Source organism: Eptatretus burgeri, chromosome 5 (genome assembly GCF_056783735.1).
Source record: "Eptatretus burgeri isolate ZD-2024b chromosome 5, Ebu_testis_v1, whole genome shotgun sequence".
NCBI classification, from domain to species: domain Eukaryota; kingdom Metazoa; phylum Chordata; class Myxini; order Myxiniformes; family Myxinidae; genus Eptatretus; species Eptatretus burgeri.
In genome coordinates, this window is record NC_140965.1 from 4,148,545 (window position 1) to 4,161,771 (window position 13,227).

At 43.8% G+C, this 13,227-nt stretch overlaps 2 protein-coding genes across 3 annotated transcripts in view; one reads left to right on the forward strand and one right to left on the reverse strand.

Moving 5' to 3' along the window:
• The window catches only part of LOC147025734 (reticulon-4 receptor-like 2), a 127,046-nt gene extending 116,982 nt beyond the window's left edge, over window positions 1-10,064 (reverse strand). Inside the window, exon 1 of the mRNA XM_085880437.1 lies at window positions 9,796-10,064. Within this exon, the coding sequence (XP_085736563.1) occupies window positions 9,796-9,880 (85 nt within the window). The 5' untranslated portion in view covers window positions 9,881-10,064. The remainder of the gene's footprint in view (window positions 1-9,795) is intronic.
• Window positions 10,065-10,096: 32 nt separating this feature from the next.
• Window positions 10,097-13,227, forward strand: part of RAD51C (RAD51 paralog C) — a 100,353-nt gene continuing 97,222 nt past the window's right edge. Inside the window, exon 1 of one of the 2 annotated variants that reach the window (XM_085880477.1) lies at window positions 10,097-10,235. The gene's annotated coding sequence lies outside the window, so the exon portion shown is untranslated. The remainder of the gene's footprint in view (window positions 10,236-13,227) is intronic. The other variant, XM_085880480.1, reaches the window with a different exon arrangement.

Here is a 13,227-nt window from a genome sequence, read left to right on the forward strand (position 1 = left end):
TGGAAAGGAGGTGCACAGAGCACACTGCACAAGTGAAAGCACATCCACACTTGCCACTCGAGATGGTTTGAGCCCAAACCAAAAGAAAAAAAAAAGGAAAAGCCAGGAATCCCAAATCAATTTCCAGCAACTTTCCAGGAATTCTCCAAAAATGATTTCCCCGGAAGAAACACTAACCTTGACTTTATTTGTTTCAAAGCTTTTCTCAGCTCGAGCTCGAGAAAACGAGGCTTGCAGCATCTCAAATCTCTACGATACGTGAGGTGTCAGCAGTCTGGCACAATGCACAACACAGAAGATAATGAGCATGAAAATATTATCCTGAACTTCATGTTGACCAGAACTTTCAACAGTCCTTTTTCATCTCATTCGCAAAAGTTCCTCGGCCAACGTTCCGCAACATGGTTGTGGATACCTATTACTAGTTACAGAAGATTATAGAGAGAGAAACATTAGTTTAGCAATACATATATATATATATATATATATATATATATATATATATATATATATATAGATATATATATATATATATATATATATATATATATATATATATATATATATATATATATATATATGTCATGTACAAAGCCACAACGAGGGACATCAAGAGCCCAAACGAACCCAAAGCCATAGCAGAGACACCCTGATTTCATCGGAAAGCAACCAGAAGAAGATGCACCATCTAAGTGCGTCCAAGGCACTACCCCAGCATTTTACACTCGCTGATAGATCAGCCGCTCATTGCATTACCATCGAATTCGGGATTCCTATCCTATTGGGTGGGCATCACCTGCAGCATGTTTTTAACCTGTACCCTTCAGTGTGGTCAGGTTTGTGTTGTCAAGACATCGGGCTCAATCTATATGAATATAACGATAAACGAGAAAGCATCTCAAAATGCACAGCCCATCCATGTCCACTTTGTACTCAAACTAAACTTGACCAAAACAAGAGCTAAAATTTTTTGTAACTCCAAGGAACTACACGAATGAAAATTGGATATTTGGGCTAATTCAAACGCCGCTTTTGAAGATAACGACATTATTGAATTATGTCCTCAGACACTTCGCTCAGGCGATCCTCGGCCACCTCTCTCTCTCTCTCTCTCTCTCTCTCTCTCTCTGGGTCTAAAGGCGTTTCCTGGGTAACGTCGCTGGGGTCTGAAGCCGCCACGTTTTTTGACCGACTCGGCTATTCCTTTCTTAATGATAAACTTTTTCCGACTGTTTGGAGAATTATATTGAGTGAATAAATTAACCAGCTTCATTGAGCTGGATGATTTAATGCAATCACTGAAAGACCTCATACCCTGTCCCCCAGAGGGACTGCCTATCCATAGCATCTGCCAGATCTGTGTATATTTTTGGATGTTTCGCAATGTGCTCTCTAGGGAATCAAAGCAAATCTGGTAAAAAAAAAAGGACGTTTTAAAATAAAATAAAAGTTATACAGTCTGTGCGAACGGCGAATGATGTACCACATGACGCGTGCACAGACGAGCAGGCAAAATGGCGGATTTTCTGCAATGTTTATTTCACGGGCAATTGAACTTTGCGATATCTCCAGGGTTGTTTTGCATTAAGCTGCAACTCTTTTGTGGATAAACTCATATTTTTTTTTCATCAATTCATTTTATTTCATTAACTGCTGCGTGTGCAGTGAAGACCGGCTGTACAGTTAAAGGGATCCTTTATGGTATGCAGCGACTGCCTGGCCAACCATTCCTCATCAACCATTTCATTGGAATGCTTGCATGAGTGCTTAAGCTACTTGCCGAGCGCCAATTGCCCATGGTGGTACCGCGCGACGTCATTCAGAGCGAATTGTTTACTCTCTGCAGAAGCTTTTGCCGTGCCACATCGTCCTGAACAAGTGGTTTATGCTCAGTCACCCTGAGCGAGTGGTTTGTGCTCTGTCACCCTGAGTGAATCGTATATTCTGCGGACGCTTTTGCCGCGCAATGTCGCCCTGAGCGAGTGGTATGTGCTCCGTCACCCTGAGTAAATCGTTCACTCTCTGCGGACGCTTTTGCCGCGCAATGTCGCCCTGAGCGAGTGGTATGTGCTCCATCACCCTGAGCAAATCGTTCACTCTCTGCGGAAGCTTTTGCTGTGCCACGTCTCCCTGAGCGAGTCGTTCGTGCTCCGTCTCCCTGAGCGAGTTCTCCTTGCTCCGTCGCCCTGAGCGAGTGCTTCCTGCTCCGTCGCCCTGAGCGAGTGCTTCCTGCTCCATTGCCCTGAGCGAGTGCTTCCTGCTCCGTCGCCCTGAGCGAGTGCTTCCTGCTCCATCGCCCTGAGCGAGTGCTTCATGCTGTGACGCCTTGAGCGAGTGCTTCCTGCTCCATCGCCCTGAGCGAGTGCTTCCTGCTGTGTTGCCCTGAGCGAGTGCTTCATGCGCTGACGCCCGGAACAAGTGCTTCCTGCTCCGTCACCCTAAGCGAGTGCTTTGTGCTCCATCACCCTGAGCGAGTGCTTCTTTCCCCGTTGCCCTGAGTGAGTGATTCATGCTCTGATGCCCTGAACGAGTGATTCGTGCTTCGTTGCTCTGAGCGAGTGCTTCGTGTTCTGTCACCTTGAGTGAGTGGTTTGTGCTCCCTCACCCTGAGCGAGTGGTTCGTGCTCCGTTACCTGGAGTGAGTGGTTTGTGCTCCCCACCCTGAGCGAGTGATTTGTGCTCCGTTACCCGGAGCGAGTGGTTTGTGCTCCATCACCCAGAATGAGTGGTTCGTGCTCCGTCACCCGGAGTGAGTGGTTCGTGCTCCCTCACCCTGAGCGAGTGGTTCGTGCTCCGTTACCTGGAGTGAGTGGTTTGTGCTCCCCACCCTGAGCGAGTGGTTTGTGCTCCGTTACCCGGAGCGAGTGGTTTGTGCTCCATCACCCGGAATGAGTGGTTCGTGCTCCGTCACCCGGAGTGAGTGGTTCGTGCTCCATCACCCAGAGTGAGTGGTTTGTGCACCGTCACCTAGAGTGGGTGGTTCGTGCTCCATCACCCGGAGTGAGTGGTTAATGCTCCGTCACCTGGAGTGAGTGGTTCGTGCTCCGTCACCCGGAGTGAGTGGTTCGTGCTCCATCACCCGGAGTGAGTGGTTCATGCTCCGTCACCCAGAGTGAGTGATTTGTACAATAACATCTGATTTCCCAGCCGTTTGCAGAATAATGTGTTTTCTCAATCACAGAGCCTAATTTTTTTTCCACCAGTCACACGCAGCTGTTTATCTCCACTTCTAAAAAGCAATGTGTGTGTGTGTGTGTGTGTGTGTGTGTGTGTGTGTGTGTGTGTGTGTGTGTGTGTGTGTGTGTGTGTGTGTGTGTGTGTGTGTGTGTGTGAGTCATCTCCATAACTCCAAAACTATAAAACTGAGCAGCCTGAAACTTTTCATGCATGCTAAGAAAACTCCAAGGAAGTGCAAGAGTGAAAATTGGGTGTTTGGGTTCATTAAAACACCCCTTTTGAAGATAATTAACGACCTTATTTAATTATTTCCTTCATCAGGCGATCCTCGGCCACCTCACTCTCTGTTTGAGGTCTAAACGCCTTTCCTGGGTAACCTCGCTGGGGTTTGAAGCCGCCATGTTTTTTGGCCTGCTCAACCATGCCTTGACTTGGAACAGGCCACAACGATTTCTTAATGATAAAGTTATTTTTTCACTTTCCTCACTCATATTTACACGTATGACCGCCTGTCCATGAGGAACAAAAGTTTCATACATATGATGTCATCGGTGACATGGTTTGGCAGCCATATTGGATTTACCCTAAAACCTGTAAAAAAAATCTTCTTCTCCAGAAGGCTGGACAGATGGAGCAGAAACTTCACACAAATGGTCCCCAAGCCTTGTGTGTACAAGTTAGTTGAGGAATAATTAATTGATAGGTCACATGGTTTTGCAACCATATTGGATTGAAAAAAATATTAAATAATGTTCTCTCTGGAACCTCTTAATCATTCGATGTGAAACTTAACAATTATGATCTAGTAGTGACGGGGAATAAATGTTTTAAATTTCAACATGATCAGACACATGGTCTGGTAGCCATAATTATTTAATTCTGTATGATCTGGGTTTTTTTGTATTTTATTTTTAATAAGGCTCACTTGGCTGTGCCTGGATGGGTTTGAGGGTAGAGGAGTCGCAGTTGAAATGTGAATCCTCTTCAGGTTCCTCCTGATGACTTCATCTTTGCTTTTTGCTTGTTTGGGTTCCTTCTGATTACTCAAATGCAGGACTGTACCTATTTGGTCTTCCATTTGATTTGAATTAATTTTATTCCCATTCTAAATTAAATTGAATAATAATGAAAAACGTCATGGGTCAGGGTCAGGTGTCCAATCAAAGCGGGACATCTTGGTACTCGGTTATCACTGCGAGCAGTTACAAAGTGGCAGTTCTAATTATGTATCATTGATTACGTAACACACCAGTACACAAACACCACACAAAATCCACAACATAAAACAAGTCCTGGTGAGGGTCTGTAATCTATATACAAGGAAATCAGACACAGGTGTAGGCCATTCAAGCTGTTGGGGAATTATTCCTCTTTAGACAAGTGGCCCTTGCTTCAGTCTTACTAGGTTAAAGTTGTTTGTTTTTATTGCCTCTCTACTTTTCATTTATTAAAATTGTTAAGGCCTAAGACCTAGTGTTTAATCTTGTATTTCTTTGCCACTTGTGGACGTTTGTTTAATTATTTGCTAGTCCAAGTTGACTTGTCTGATAAGACTGTACTCTTGCCTATATGCTATCAAAAACCCTCTCCACTCTCAAAATGTATATATGAGGGAGAGGTTCATTGTGTGCAGGGGTGTACGAGAGTGAGAATAAACTGACCGAATAAATTAGCAATAAATTGTTCTCAGAGAAAAGAACTGTTTGTGGACATTGATTTATCGGTGTCTGTGATTTTGAGAACAGGATTTTAAAACCGAATCGGCTAAACGTTAAACCCTCACAAGTTAAATAAGATTCCACAACAACGCAAGAATTCTACAGCGATCACTACGAGGTGCATTGCGAGAAAAATCCACATCAGTTGGTGCCATGACCGGAGGTGCTTAATCTGCTGGAGGCAGTCCCTGGAGGAAATCCACATCAAGCCCATCAGGCCTGTGCGACATCAACACCACACTCAATTATCAACACAAGTTCCAAAGAAGAAAATGCAAAAAAAATAAAAAAATTAATGATGTTTTTGCATGTATGTATTTACTTATTATATTATTTTTAAAAATTTTTGTGCTCCCCCCCCCCTCCTTAAGCCGCTGTCACACCTTGACGTTTTAGCCAGCGTATGGCAACGTATCAAAATGTATGTAAAACGCTGGCGTACGCTGAAGTATTGATGTTTTTTTTCCAGTTTTGGGCGTATTCATAACGAGTTGGACGTAGGCATAACGTATTAGTAATGTACACAGAACGTTTCGATAACATATAGATAACTTATACCAACGAATGCTTAGCGTGTTGTTGGCGTTCACAACCTATGCCCAACGATAGTCTAACTTATGCATAGCACGCGGTAGCGTATCGCCGACGATCACGTGGCGTAGCCTATTAAAAGGCTGCGGCTCGACGATTCAAATCATAACCGCACTAGACATCGAAGTGTCAAGCCACTGTCACACCTTGACGTTTTAACCAGCGTATGCCGACGTATGAAAAATTTGCCGAATACGCTGGCACACGTCGAATACGTTATGGGTAAGTTTTGTATACGTTAAGAGCACGCTGAAGCACGCTGGCATACGCCGTAGTTCGCCGAGTACGTCGACAAATTTTAAGCATGCTGAAAATTTTTCGACGTATGCCATCGTATGACGCACACGTTCCGCATACGCTGGCCATAAGTTGTAGGCACGTTATGCGATCGTTGACACACGTCGACACATGTTACTTGCAAGTTACTCACAAGTCGAAACACGTCGAGGTAATGTTTAGCGTCAGTGTTCCAGACTCCATGTTTTTTTTTTTTGTTTGTTTTTTGTTTTTTTCTTCGGCATGACGGTGATGTTGACAGTTCGATTTCTAGTGCGGTTATGATTTAAATGGTTGAGCGGCAGCCTATTAATTATATTATATTCTAACCGCACTATAAATCGAATTGTCAACATCACCATCATGCCAAAGAAAAAAACAAAAAACAAAACAAAAAAAAAAAACATGGAGTCTGGAACACTGACGCTAAACATTACCTCGACGTGTTTCGACTTATGAGTAACTTACAAGTAACGCGTGTCGACGTGTGTCAACGATCGCGTAACGTGCCTACAACTTATTACCAGCGTATGCGGAACGTGTGAGTCATATGCTGGCATACGTCAAAAAATTTTGAGCATGTTAAAATTTGTCGACGAGCTCGGTGTACTACGACATATACCAGCATGCTATTAACGTATACAAAACTTACCCATAACGTATTCGACGTGTGCCAGCGTTTTAAACAAATTTTTCATACGTCGGCATACGCTGGCTAAATCGTCAAGGTGTGCACCGTACACATGCACACAATCACCCAACAATGCTCAAGCCACCTCAAAGACCTGCCAACATCCCTATACCCCTCTATCTCCATAACTTCCAGGTACCTATCTCATTCTAATTTTGATTGCTCTTTTTCTTGTCTATCATTGTCAAGCATACCATGATGGTTTCCATTTCATTAACACTCCCACTGTTCTTCACTGCCCAAGTTACCAAGATTATGAACATTCTTGTTCACAACACTACGAAGCATGTCTTAAAATTTTGGAAATATATTTCCCATTTGCGGCTATTTTATAATCTCTTCATGTTGGCTTGTATGCTCTCTTGCAATGAGATGCATGAATCCATGATGACTTACCCTCACACTTGACAACAGCACTGGAGATTTCATAAAACCAACCCTGTAATGGATTTGTTATCCCATTTTAATCATACAGGGTGTTCCAAAAAGACCTGCCCAACTTTAGTGGTTACTATATTTAATACCACAAGTCACACAATGCTACCCTTTGTTTTATATGATGCAGAAATTCACAAAGTTTTCTTTCTTTTCAGGTCTGGTGGTTTCATGTAAAAGCAAATGGCGACTCCAGGAGAAAGCTCAGTGCGTCAAATGGTTCACTGAGATGAGTTCTGACACGCAAGTTCAGTGACATTTCCCGTGCAAGGTATGGAATGACTCCGCCATCGTGGACTCGTACCGGAGAGCCATTCAAGGGGTTTAAGGAGACTGGAAGTTTTCAGAAACGGAAAAGTACTGGTCGACTGAGCACAAGTGCAGCACACGTTGAACGAGTGTGTGAATCATTCCAACAAAGTCCCATAAAATCGATTTGATTCACATCCAGAGAACTAGGACAACCAACCAACACTGTCCACAGGATTTTGCATAAAATACTGAAGCTTTATTTCAATAAGGTGCAGATTCTGCAGGAACTCGAACCAAGTAATGGACCCAAACACAAGGTGTTACTCCATCCATTGGGACCGGACTCTGTGCAGAGCGTTGGTGCTGCAGAAGCGGTCTCCTTGGCTATTGGGCACAATCCTGGATGAGTCGCCACTCTGTAACTTGATACCAGTAAGCTGGCACTCATTTTGCCAACCTCAGAAGGTTGACAGGCAGAGTCAACCCCACCTGTTATGAATTCAACAGACGAGTAAGATTTCAACTCGGGATCCGAGGATCCCAAGCCCACAACCCTCACCATTAAGCCGACACCAGGCATAAACACAAAACATTTACCGTGGAAATGCTCAGTCGCATCGAGGATGACGAAGATTGTCTGAAAAGGTTCATGTTCACAGAGGAAGCTTGCTTTCATGTATCGGGGAAGGTGAACCAGCATAATGTGAGGATCTGGGGCTCTAAAAACCCCGACTTCATCATTGAACACCCACACAACAGACCAAAGGTCAATGTGTGGTGTGGCCTTCTCCACGAAAATTTGGTGTATCTGTTTTTCTTTGCGGAGGATACAGCAACCTCAACAATTTATCTAAACATGTTGGAAGGATTCGCCTTCCTAAACATTGAAAACCTGCAACCTGATATCATTTTTCAACAGGACGGCGCTTGTGGAAGAAAAATAATTATATTCATGTATTCTCAATTAGAATTGTTGCTGGTACTTTATATATTTAGTTTTTGTACAATAGTCGAATTGGCTGTCAGGAATGTTTCCTTTCACCCAAGAGTCTTTTGACCGACATATTGATAAAAGGAATGTCTTACCATGAAACAGGGTGACCTGCTTGTTAACACTGCAACTTTTGCTGCGATTGTGTCATTCTCTACCTTACACCCAAAGTGGACACGTATTGCAGTTTTGAGTTATTTTGCCGAATGCTTATCAGATAATCCTGTAGTTGAGTTGCCAAATGTCCCACCCTCCCATTTTTTTGGAATGTCAAATTGTATATAAGAAGAATTGCTTGGGGCTTCTTTTTCAGTGAAGTCCATTCGAATGTTTCAGTGAATCATTCAATGTTCTTCCTCCGTATATACAAAATTAAAGATTCTCCTTTGGTATGCTGATCCAACTTGTGGAAATGGAGTTATTTTCCACCACACGCTCCACCTCATTGGGTCTCAGTCCGGAATGAAAAATTTCCAGGTCGCTGGATTGGCTGAGGCGGACCGACCGTCTGGCCCCCATGATCACCACACATAACCCCCTTTCATTTTGTTTTTTTCTGTGGGGGTTTGCCAAAGATGTTGTCAGCAACACCAAGGTGGCAAACCTGCAGGATCTTTGTTCTTGGATCACAGCTGTTTGCGTACTGGCGGACGCAAACATGCTGAGCCGAACAAGACGGCGCTCGAGTTCTTGCCCTGATGTCGCACGCACGACTAACGGTGCTCACACGGAAGTGTGTTGATGGTGTGCACAAAACTGTATGAGTTTCTGTATCATATAAACTAAAGGGCATCATTGTATCATTTGTGGTTCTAAATATATTAATAACCAAAGTTGTCCGTGTGTTTTTGGAACACCCTGTACATTGATAAAACCTCACATGCCGGTTGATTCCTCCATTTTTATGTTTTCTGACTTGTAATTCCGGCTTACATCAGGTGGTGCTACATCAAACAGAATTACCAAGAAAGGATTGAGATAAACCCTGAACTTTGAATTTTTACTCCGACCCCCACCCTTCCACAACCATCCTCTGTACCTCGTGAATCCAACCACCAATTTTCAACTCATTCTGTCCATTGGTTCAGGAGTGCATCGAAATCAAACAATCACACACGATGATATGAATTGTTGGAAGACGAGCAGAAGACCGTGGAAAAAGTACCACGACAGAGAAGCCTTCATGTTTTGTAATATCGAAAGAAGAAGAGAAGATTGGATTAGCCTACCCCCCACCCCTCCTGTGTCCCCCGGAGAATTAAAGTTCATTTCCAGATCACACACTTTCTCCGCCCACCAACAGGATGTGAAGACTGCATGATGTGAACAGCCGGCCCATCGTGGGTGATGTCGAAACAAAGTTGGCGTTCTTAGCGATGTGGATGATGACGGGAAAATGGAAGAGTGGTTTGCACCATGGGACGACATCCCGCGTCCGACTGGATGGTCAGTGGGGAGTGGGGCCATCGGTGAAAAGGACTCTAGTTCCATAAGGACGGACCCCCCCCCCCTGCCCGATGCCCTCGAGTGTTATTCTATAGAAATAATTCCCCCCCCCCTTCTATAATGTTTCATAAATTCGAACGAAGACGAAACGTAAATGGTTTTTCTCTCCTTCAACAACGGAAACAATGATGAACAATGGAAACAATGATGAACAATACCGTTTGTCTCCGTTGGCAACGGATCGAAGGTGCAGCAACAAATGACGTCACAAAGGTTGGTGAACTCCCCGGGCCAAACCGTCATGGTTTCCGGGAGTGGGTTGACAAACTCCACTTCACCACTTCTTCAGGACACGAACAAAGGGAATGGGGATAAACTAGAATGTTTCACGGAACAAAGTTAAATTCCGATGATGTTTAAAATAATCATTGTTTTCCTGATTCACCGCGGTGCAGGCGATGTGACGGATATCACGTGACCTCGTGTGGAAAGTTCTCGAATTTGTGACGTTGTGATATCGCGATAACTCCCCGTGTAAACGAGATTATGATCGGACGATGTGTTTGTGGGTTTTTCATGATCGGACGGACCGTGTGGGTTTGAGTGTGTTCATCGACTTCGTTCTGAAGAACCGATAGATTAACGGATCAATAAAGAAGTGAGTTTGATCTCGGAAAATGATGTTTTATTATTGACATCGTCCGTCAACTCTGTTTCTCACAGTGAACTCGTGTGGTAAAAATTGGGTTCGGAATATGAATAAATAAATAAATGATTTGGGTGATTCGGATTTGTTGAAGATTTCAGAGAATTCACGTATTACCGATAATAATCTTATTATAATGGAGCAAACGGACATTGTTATGTTTATTTATATATTTGTGACTAAACGTCTTCTTCATTCCGTAAGTTCGTCTTCTTCTTCTTCCTTTAGGTAGTCTTCTTCTTCCACATGTTAGTCTTCTTCTTCCTTTAGGTAGTCTTCTTCATTCCGCAAGTTAGTCTTCTTCTTCTTCTTCCACATGTTAGTCTTCTTCTTCTTCCACAAGTTAGTCTTCTTCTTCCTAAAGGTAGTCTTCTTCTTCTTCCACAAGTTAGTCTTCTTCTTATTCAAATAATTTTTTCACAAATCCCGTCATTCTGTCCATTTTCTGTTTCCATCCATAACAAGATGAAGGTGTTTGTGTGTTCGTCGTAATCTTCGCTCTCAGGGCCAATCCGCCCAAATCATTGTTCCTCCATTTCCAAGATTCACCCTCAGTGTTCGAGCTCATCATCTCCGAACAAGAAATCCTGTTTTTCTTTCCCCTCGAGGCTGTTTTTAAAGGAATTGCCAATTGGTTATTTATATGAATCGGGGGTGTTTTAGAAACCCTGTGCCGAATTGATGATCTGCAATACCGGTGTGAACTTTCAACTCGTTCCCGGTCGTTGTTTCGAGAGATGGGCGAGGGAAATGGCGTTGAGTTTAGTGTGTTTCATTCCCTGAGTGATCTCCCCAGTCCCTCAAGTCTCGACTCTCCAGCTTTTGTCTTTCAGTCGAACAATTCATCTTTTAATCCCTCCGTCCATCAATCCATGCCTGGTGTTGGCTTAATGGTTAGGGTAGTGGGCTTGGGATCCTAGGGTCCTGAGTTCAAATCCCGCTCAGCTGTTGAATTAACACCAGGTGGGGTTGACTCTGCCTGTCATCCTTCCGAGGTCGGCAAAATGAGTACCAGCATGCTGGTATACTGTGTCGGAGTGGCGACCCGTCCAGGATTGTTCCCAATAGCCAAGGAGACTGCTTCGGCGGCACCAACGCTCTGCACAAAGTATGGTCCTAATGGATGGATGGATCAATCCATCGTTCAACCCTTCTCTAACTCCAGCGACCCATCCATCGCCGGTCCCTCGCCCTTTATCTTCCAAGAAACTCCTCACGATCTCCTCAGTCCTCACGGTCCCCTCAGTCCTCACGATCTCCTCAGTCCTCACGATCTCCTCAGTCCTCACGGTCTCCTCAGTCCTCACGGTCTCTTCAGTCCTCACGATCTCCTCAGTCCTCACGATCCTGCCCTTTTTACAGTTCAAACCCCATAATTCCCTCAGGAAAACTTCCCTCCCCCGAATCCACACATTCGTTCCTCCATCTCAAACCCCTCGTCATCCTTTAGCCTCCCAACCCCCACTTCACCATCCCCTCCTCACCCCCATCCTCACCCCTGTTCATTACAGATCCGAAAACGTCCTTCTCACCCCCCCACCATGTCACTAATTACCCCTAAGACCTCAGTCCCCTCAGTGCAATGACCCAATCTGATTTACACCATTAACTCATTACCTGTAGGCTATATCATATATATATATATATATATATATATATATATATATATATATATATATGTATATATATGTATATATATGTATATATATGTATATATATGTATATATATGTATATATATGTATATATATGTATATATATGTATATATATGTATATATATGTATATATGTATATATATGTATATATGTATATATATATATATATATATATATATATATATATATATATATATAACCAAGCCTGGTGTTGGCGCAATGGTTAGGGCAGCGGCTTGGGATCCAAAAGGTCCTGAGTTCAAGCCCCGTTGAGCCACTGAATTAATACACCAGGGGGTTGACTCAGCCTGTCATCCTTCCGAGGTCGGCGAAATGAGTACCAGTGTACTGGGCCGGTGTATACCCCGGTTAAATAGGTGTACCATATCCCTGTGTCGTAAGAGGCGACCAGGGTTGCGTCAGGAAGGGCATCCGGCGTAAAACATGTGCCAAATCACTATGCGGATCATACGGATGATCCGCTGTGGCAACCCCGAACGGGAGCAGCCGAAAGAAGAAGAAGAAGATATATATATATATATATATATATATGATCCCTCAACATGTGCAAATCATCGCGGAATTAAATAAATTTCTTTCTTTTCTTCAAATATTTCCTGCAAAACTCCCCTATGCCTATGTGTCTATGCCTATGCTTGTTACCTGTCCGAGACCTACTCCTGTGTCTAACTGTCAAATGAGACTGGCATATTCTGCATATTCATAATTTGCATAATCTATGTTTCAGTCTGTGACGTTTATCTGTGTATCATATGTCTGTCTGTATCTGTGTCTTACCTGTGGCTGCATCTGCATCCGTAACCCACATTATTTGCGTGTGCATCTGTGACGTGCATCATGTACTTTTTCATGTGACCTGCATCGGCTGTGCCTGAGACTGCAACCTGGTTCTTCCGCGATCTGCTTCGTCTATGTTGTCCGTCTGTGATGTGTCCGTCTTTGCCGTGTTTTTGTGTTTGTGATACTGTATATGTTATTTCTGTTTCTGGGATGTATGCATCCCTGTGCATGAGCTACATCGTCAGTGACTTGTGTCAGCAGTCTGTGTCAGCCAAGACGCCCTTCTCCAGGACTGTTGAACAGCATCCCTCTCTGGATGGAACAGCATGTGTGTGTTCAATCTCTCTCTGGACCGGTCAACATCGGGTGTTGTCAACCAAGTGGTCGACACCACCCAACATAGGTGACTCTGCCTGTCTTCACTACCTCCACTCAAGTGCCCACACCATACTGCCACCTACCTGCCTGCCTGCTGTCAACCTATGCCAT